Source organism: Vicugna pacos, chromosome 34, assembly GCF_048564905.1.
Source record: "Vicugna pacos chromosome 34, VicPac4, whole genome shotgun sequence".
In the NCBI taxonomy this organism is placed as follows: Eukaryota; Metazoa; Chordata; class Mammalia; order Artiodactyla; family Camelidae; genus Vicugna; species Vicugna pacos.
Genome location: NC_133020.1, coordinates 16,959,551 through 16,967,601, shown reverse-complemented (window position 1 = coordinate 16,967,601; position 8,051 = coordinate 16,959,551). Strand labels below are relative to the sequence as shown.

The 8,051-nt window shown below is 38.1% G+C and overlaps 1 protein-coding gene across 1 annotated transcript; it reads left to right on the top strand.

Moving 5' to 3' along the window:
* Window positions 1-362: 362 nt before the first annotated feature.
* Window positions 363-7,633, top strand: C3AR1 (complement C3a receptor 1). The gene is made up of 2 exons (XM_015251291.3): window positions 363-556; window positions 4,296-7,633. The coding sequence occupies exon 2, from the start codon at window positions 4,306-4,308 to the stop codon at window positions 5,758-5,760; it is 1,455 nt and encodes a 484-aa protein (XP_015106777.1). The 5' UTR covers window positions 363-556; window positions 4,296-4,305; the 3' UTR covers window positions 5,761-7,633.
* The last annotated feature ends 418 nt before the right edge of the window (window positions 7,634-8,051 follow it).

Below are 8,051 nucleotides of genomic sequence, written 5' to 3'. Positions count from 1 at the left end.
AAAAGTGCAATACATTAAAAAAAAAAAAAGACGTTCTTTGAGATTCATTAGCTGAAGTTGTGCAGGTCATTCTTCCCAACCACTCCCCACCTTGACTCTCATGGGGTCATTTTTGTGCATTTCTAAAACCAAATGAAACAAAAGCAAAACCTACAAAGTGAGATGCTGATGTAAAAAAGTATTCTCCAACTGTACTCTGTCTTGCGGAAAACTTCTGAGAACTATAGTCTCTCACTTCTGTTTTTTTTGTTCTGGTTTTGTATGAGTTTCTTTCTTTTTCCTTCTCTCTTTTTTTTTTTTTTTTTTTTTTTTTACTTTTCTTATCTGACACATTTAGAAATGACTCACTTTGAAACTCTGTGGAGTCAGATAGCAGTCAGAGGTGCCTACTAGAATTTATCATCGGAAAAGAAGAGAGAAAAGGAAAGAGGAGAAACTCAGCAAGTTTCCTAAACATACTTCAGGACTTGATTGTGGTTAAGTGTGGGGATCGGCTGGGACACCCAGGGGCCTCCACATCAGTGCTGAAGCCTTCAGCTACTACCTTGGGTTTTTGGTAAGAACACCTAGATCCATGTAATGACTTGAGCCTAGCTTGTTTTGCTTATTATAAATAATGTTTGTGGATCATTTTTTTTCTATTTCCCCTTATTCCTTCCCTTAGTTTTATTTCTTTTGTTTTATCCCCATGTTTACCTTTTTCTTTCACTAAATACTCCACATTCTATTTCTCTTTGCTCTTAATATTTTCATTCTGAAACTAATATTGAATTTTTATGTCATTTTCCCCCTCTCTTAAATTAACTGTTTCTCTTCTGACCTTTAATTCCAGCTTTCTCCAATAGTTCTGTTTTCCAAATCATCAATTTGCCTATTTTTTCTTAACATATGTATTTTTTTCCATTTCCCTCTTTTTTTCTTTTTCTCTTCTTTCTTTTCTGTTTTTTTCTCTTTCCTTTTTGTTGCTGATTTTGTCATCCTATCATTAGTATTTGACTCTGAAATCAGCTTTTCTTTTCCTATCATAGTTGAATTTTAGTTTCAGGATTTTATTTGTCTTTTTAATTACTGTCAGCCAATTCAGTACTGAAAACTAAAAAAAAAAAAAAAATGTAGAGGTACTTTTCAGCCAAAACACTTGGAGAAATATAAAAAATGATCTTGGTCTGAAAGATAAGATTCTGATTCATACATACTTTCATCTCAAGACAGATAATATGTGATATTTAAAATATGTCTCACTCCAGATGACTCAATGTCTTTATATTGGAATTTTGCTCTTTTCCGTCTTTTTTGTGTCCATATTCTTCCTTATTCTCATACAGCTCTGGGTACCTTTCCCTTTATTAGCAATATCAAAGGCTTTTCAGTTATGTGATTATTAGAGTAAAAAGAATATTGGCCTGACAGTCACTGGACCTAGGATTTGAGAACCCTCCTAGTTGTGAATATATGAAAGTCACCTAAATTGCTGAGTTTTAGTGTCAAAAACTGCAAAATAAAAAATAGAGACAAGAAGAGATGATTGCTAACTTCCCTTTCAGTCCTAGAATTCCATGACTCTGTACTGCTCTCAATATTTTACGGGTCTCTGTGTGAATAAGTGTGCAGGACAGTTGATCAAGGTCACTGCCATGCACAACAGAGAAGAAAGTGTCTCCAACAGGAATTGAATATTTAAATAAGCAAGGCTACAGAAAAGAAAATGAGAATCACTTTTTCTTTTCATTATTTTGTTGCCTGATTTGTTTGAACTTCTGCTAATCCCTATGACAGCATTTGGTTAGCTCAGCAGAACAACTTCCAAGACCCAAAAATATTTTGGGCTTCTACAAAAGGAAATGTAAAATGCTGTTATCACCAGTAAAAAGTGGGAACTGGAAAACAAAAAGGAAGTTAGAAGAGACAGCATTCTTGTTGGGTTAAATGGATAAGAATAAGAATTTTTAATTTAGTTGGAAAAGAGAAAAAAGTAAGCCCCCAAAATCAACATCCATCCTCCATTCAAGTAATCTTTAATCTTTATGCCTTATAAGGCATTGTGCTAAATTCCATGGAACAAGCATTTAGGAACAAGACTCTTTTTCACCATTGTGAAATTTAAGGTTAGAATGATGGATAAGACAGCCAGGAAAATCATTATAATACAAAATAAAATGTATCATTACACAGAGAATATGAAAAAAGTTTCAACACACACACACGCGCGCACACACACACACACACACACACATACACAAACATAATTTAGGAGACTGAAGAACTAAATTATGATTGGGATTATAAGAGAGGTTTCAAGGAAGATATATTTGAACTTGATCTTGAAGAATGGCTAAGACTTCAACAGATAGAGATTAAGAATGGAGGAAAGAGGAAGTTAAGGTGGAGGATATAATTCTAGATAGAAGTAAACAGCATTAGCTAAGGAATAGAAAATGGCATGAGCTTGGAGTAGTGAATTGTCCAGGAAAGCTATAAAGCAGGGCATGTTTACGGGAGTGCTGAAAATTAGGGGAGGGTAATGTTACCAAGGCCAAGAGAGGAGAGTGTTAAGGAATCCAAGTATCAAATGGCTCATATACTGTAAAGGATAAAGACAGAGAAAAAAGACACTTGGATTTGTTATCTAGAGGCAGTTTTAGCAGAGTGATGGGGCAGAAGACTGATTACAAAGGGTTAAGAAGTGAGTAGTGAGAACAACAGACCCCTTTAAAAAGAGAAATCTATGCTAGATTAAGAGACTTAAGAAACATCCTGGTAAAAAGTGTGATCCTAGATTGGATATAATTGTTGACAAATCAGCTATAAGGGGAATTTGGGGGACCATTGTAAACCAATGGATAAGTCTGAGCATTCCTTAAGGCAGAATCTTACTGTATAATGTGGAGACGGCTAACTGATAAGAAAGCAGTTTATAGAAAACAATATGCATTTACACTCGTATTCATAGCAGTGTTGTCCACAATAGCTCAAAGGTGGCAAGAATTGATAAACAAAATGTGGTCTATACATACAAAGGAATACTATTCAGCCATAAAAAGGAGGGAATTCTGACACATGCTACAGCATGCATGAACCTTGAGGATGTTATGCTGAGTGAAATAAGCCAGTCATGAAAGGACAAACGCTGTATGATCACTTACGTGAGATAGCTAGAGTGGTCAAACACATAGAAACTGAAAGTAGAGTGGTGACTGCCAGGGGCTGGGGGGAAAGGAAGTGGGGAGTTGTTGTCCAATGTCTCAGTTTTACAGGATGAGAAAGTCCTGGAAATTGATTGCACAATAACATATATCTACCTAACATGACTGAACTGTACATTTTAAAACGCTTAAGAATGGTAAATTTTATGTTATGTGTATTTCACCACAATTTAAAATTTTTAAACCAATATACAACAGTATAACCAGAATTTTAAAAATTTAAACCAATATGCAACAGTATAATCTAATTTTGTTAAATTTTGCTTAGCAAAAAAATATACATACATATAATATACACATATGTACATGAAAAAAGATCCAGAAGGATGTAAATTAAGATGCTAAAGGAGTAATCACTGACTGAAAAATTTTTGTGTTCTTATTTTTGCTTATTTATGTTCTCGAATTCTCCTCACACATGTTTTCTGTTTCTGTAATAATAAAGCTACTTTCCCCATATAAAAAAACAAATAAATAAGAAATCATGAATGGTAAGGAAGTCAATGCAAAGAGAGATTGGTCCCAAAAGGAAAAGATGAGGTTGTATCTAAAAGACATAACTGAGTCTAGAGCAATTTATCTGTGGTGATGAGTCCTTTGAAAATCTGGTAGAGGGCATGGACAGACCTTCTTCCCTACCGGAACTGAAAATACGTAAAGTTACAGTGTTCTCTGTCACTTGAGGTGATGATGAAACTTCCTGATGTCCTCTTGCAGATCTCAGTTTGGGAACCTCTAGTCAAAAAGTCATTGTTTGCTTATCCATTTAGCTTGTTCATGTTTAAAGGGGACGTTAGGTTTGAAAAGGAGCCATTGGAGAATGAGACTGAAAGTGCAAGAAAGCGGAGAAATTGACATTGGTAGGGACTTCCGAATTAAGTTACTACTTTGCTAGACATTTAAATCAATAGAGCAGATATTAAACTGTCCATCAGAGAATGCTTTTGTGCAATCCAGTGTGAAATCAAGGAACACAAACTACAACAGTGTGAGGGTCTTTGGGTCCTACATCATTCTGTGGGAAGGTTAGAACTCAAAGAATATGCGTTTTTGGAAAAGAGAGTTTTACTATTTTTGTTTGTGTTTTTATAGAAATTTAGCCATGGAGTCTTTCTCTGCTGAGACCAATTCAACTGACCTCCCCTCACAGCCCTGGAATAAACCCCACGTAATTCTGCCCATGGTCATTCTGGGCTTCACTTTCTTGCTGGGATTGCCAGGCAACGGGCTGGTGCTGTGGGTGACTGGCCTAAAGATGCAACGCACAGTGAACACAGTTTGGTTTCTCCATCTCACCCTGGCCGACTTTCTCTGCTGCCTCTCCTTGCCCTTCTCCCTGGTTCACTTGGCTCTCCAAGGACACTGGCCCTACGGCTGGTTCCTGTGCAAACTCATCCCATCCATCATCATCCTCAACATGTTTGCCAGCGTCTTCCTGCTGATGGCCATTAGCCTAGACCGCTGCCTTTTGGTACTGAGGCCAGTCTGGTGCCAGAATCATCGCAACGTAGGCACAGCCTCCGCCATCTGTGGCTGCATCTGGGTGATGGCTTTTGTAATGTGTATACCTGTGTTCATATACCGGGAAACGTTCTCTGTAGGTGACCATAACATGTGTGGCTACAATTTTGGTTCCTACAGCTCATTAGATGATTCAGACTTCATCTTAGATCTACTGGAAAACTGGTCTCTTAAAAACTCCACTGTTGAGCACCCTGGAGAAATGGATGGTAGATTCAGTTCTTTCTCTCTACAAACAAATGACCAGTCTTGGACAGCCGCCAGTGGCCTCCATTCTCAAATATCTCAAAGACCTTCTGGAGATCCATTCCCTACGGATTCAGCTGGATTACCTGTTCAACATCCATACTACGGTTCATTTAAACCTGCTGACAAGGTCTCGCCTGCAATCGCCAGTGAGTTTCCCGTTGAAGATCACAGAGCTAACCAGCTGGGACACTCTGATGCTTTTTCCCCTACTGATTTAGAGCTTTTCTATAGTGCCTCCAGCAATTCCTTACACACATCTGACCTATCCCAAGATTTCCAAGATGATGATTATTTAGGCCAATTTGTGTATGTCCATCGAGTGCCAAGACCCCAGGTAGCAATAACCGTCACTAGGCTGGTGGCGGGTTTCCTGCTGCCGTTCATTGTCATGGTGGCCTGTTACAGCCTTATTCTCTTCCGAATGCGACAGGGCCGCTTCAAATCTCGGAGCAAAATCTTGAAAGTGGCAGTGGTGGTGGTGGTTGTCTTCCTTGTCTGCTGGGCTCCATACCACATTTTTGGGGTCCTGTTATTGTTTATTGACCCAGAAACTCCCTTTGGGGTAGCTCTGTTGACCTGGGACCATGTGTCTCTTGCTCTAGCATCTGCCAATAGTTGCTTCAATCCCTTTCTTTATGCCCTCCTGGGGAAAGATTTTAGGAAAAAAGCAAAGCAGTCCATGCAGGGAATTCTGGAGGCAGCTTTCAGTGAGGACTTGACACGTTCTACTAGCTGTTCCCAAAACAAAGTCTCTTGGGGAACGAAGAGTATCAGTACGGTTGTGTGAACATATGGAGCAGCTGACCCAAGCACAGGTTCTTAGCGATTGACTCAGCGCAACATGTTTCTAGAAAGACAAGGGATATGGTGGGCAGGGGATTTCAGAAACCGTCAAAGAATCAACACTTTTTAAGGGATTCTCAAGCTGTAGTCCCAGGCTAGCGGCATCAGCATGACCCGGAAAGTTGTTAGAAATACAGATTCTCAAGCCCCAGCTTCCAGACTAGCTGGATCAGAATCTCTGCAGGTGGGGCCCCGAAAGTGTTCTCACAAGCTCTCTTGTTTCTGATGAATGCTAAATTTGGGAATCATTGTAAAAATTAGTCGACTTCTATCCCAAACAAAGTCCCGTGAGATAAATGACAAGGCAATCTTAAAATCATGTCCCCATCATTAAATGTTTTCTAAATCCCCTTCCAGATTCTATTTTAAACCATTTCTTTTGGTTTTGCATGAGTGAAAGCTGATCATTGATTCCATGGCTTTATTGTGATGGGGGGTATTGATGGTGGTGATGGTTTTAAATGAAAAAAATTTGCAGAAAGAAAAAGTCTGTAAAAACAAGGAGTTATGAGACTGAGTCTGGAGCCGAGTACAGTGCCAGATGCTCTGCTACTTGGAATCCTCCAGGATACAGGACGTAGGAATTCTGAGTTTCCATTTTTACAACTAAATAAGCATCTATTGTATAAAGACAGACTACTTGGGCATCTAAACCGTCCTCATGAAAAAGTATTAAGTGGTTTGGGGAGTTCTCTGTTTTGCTTTATCTGCCTATTGATAGAATCATGCATTTTTCCATTCCTTTTCTCAAGCTCCTTAATTCTCTTATTCCTCTTTTGCCTCTAAAACTTCTTCCAGACTTTATGCTTCTAATAACCAATTGTTTCATAAGATGCAAATTATTCCCCTCCTTTCACTCCAAATTAGTATTTCCCTGGAAACTCATTTTAGATGAAAGGAGTAGAGGACGGGGCGGCAATTCTTGAATTCACTGCCGAATAACCAAGTACCCTCCGGGAATCCCATCAAACGTTTAAAAACATGACTAGGGGTGTGTATCTTTCATGCCAAAATTATCAGGTATATCTTTGGGGTTTTTCAAAATTAATCTTTATCTTTACCAAAGTAATACTTGCACATAGTTTAAAGAAAATTCAAGGCTTATAATGAAATCTAAGAAGTTTCCTGCCCCACTAGTCCATCCACCCTTTCCTCTCACTCCCAGTTCACAGAGATAAAACCCTTGAAACAATTTTAGATGTTTCTTCTGATATTTACCATGACATTTCTAAGTCATGCCCTTATGCTGCTAGATTTCATAGACATGATAAAGTGACTTCTTATTTTGAAAGATGAAGAATATTATCCCAAAACATTCATATGGTTTGTTTATTCAGCATCCAAATATGTATTAACCATCATCCTTTCATCTGCTCATGATCACATATTTTTTTCCTACTTTATCCATTCTAACCTTTTTTCCATCCTTCTTTCCTTTAAAAAAAAAAGTTATTCAAATCCCTATCATCTTCTCATTTTCTTTTGTATATAAACTTCTGTGCGTTAAATGCCTAAAATTTCAGGTTTGTTGGTACTATAACATAGCCTCATCTAAGCTGAGTACAATGATTTTGATTGGAAAAGTAGAAAACATGATGTTTTAGACTTATAAGGCACTGTTATTTGTTCAGTGGTTGAGGTGAAGGTCTGGACTACAAATAAGTTATAAAATACTCCGTGGAAAAATTTCAAATCATGAGGAATTCTTTCAGTTGTATGGTAACAGTATCTGACCTGATGTGAGATTTTCAATGCTGCCTTCCAATTTAATCTGCTAATATATTTGATGTGAATAAATGCTTTTTTTTTCTCGTGGCTCCTTGCAAGGCTGAGAGATTCATGGATCCTTTCAATTGTTTGACACTCAGAATATATCATAATCCCTAACCATACAGCAAATAAATCTCAGAGAGGGTAGCTGTAAGCCTGCTCTAATGACAATAAGCTAGACTCCCGGAAATCCCAACACAGCTCACAGGATCACAAGTCCCAGACTCCTAGGGTTAGTGTATAGGATATGAGGGTGATGATCTTGGCGTAGTTATAAAGATTCAATAGTTGACAATTCTGGACTCCTTTTGAAAGTTCTATTTTCCTTTCCCTACAACTGGAATTTCATTTCTGATGAAAAGCTCTGGTAAGTACATGCAAGTGCTCAATGGAAGTCCCATAGTGGGGGCCAACCCCTCCTCAGATTGTAGTATCTTTAATCTTGAAAATATCCCAGGATGCAAG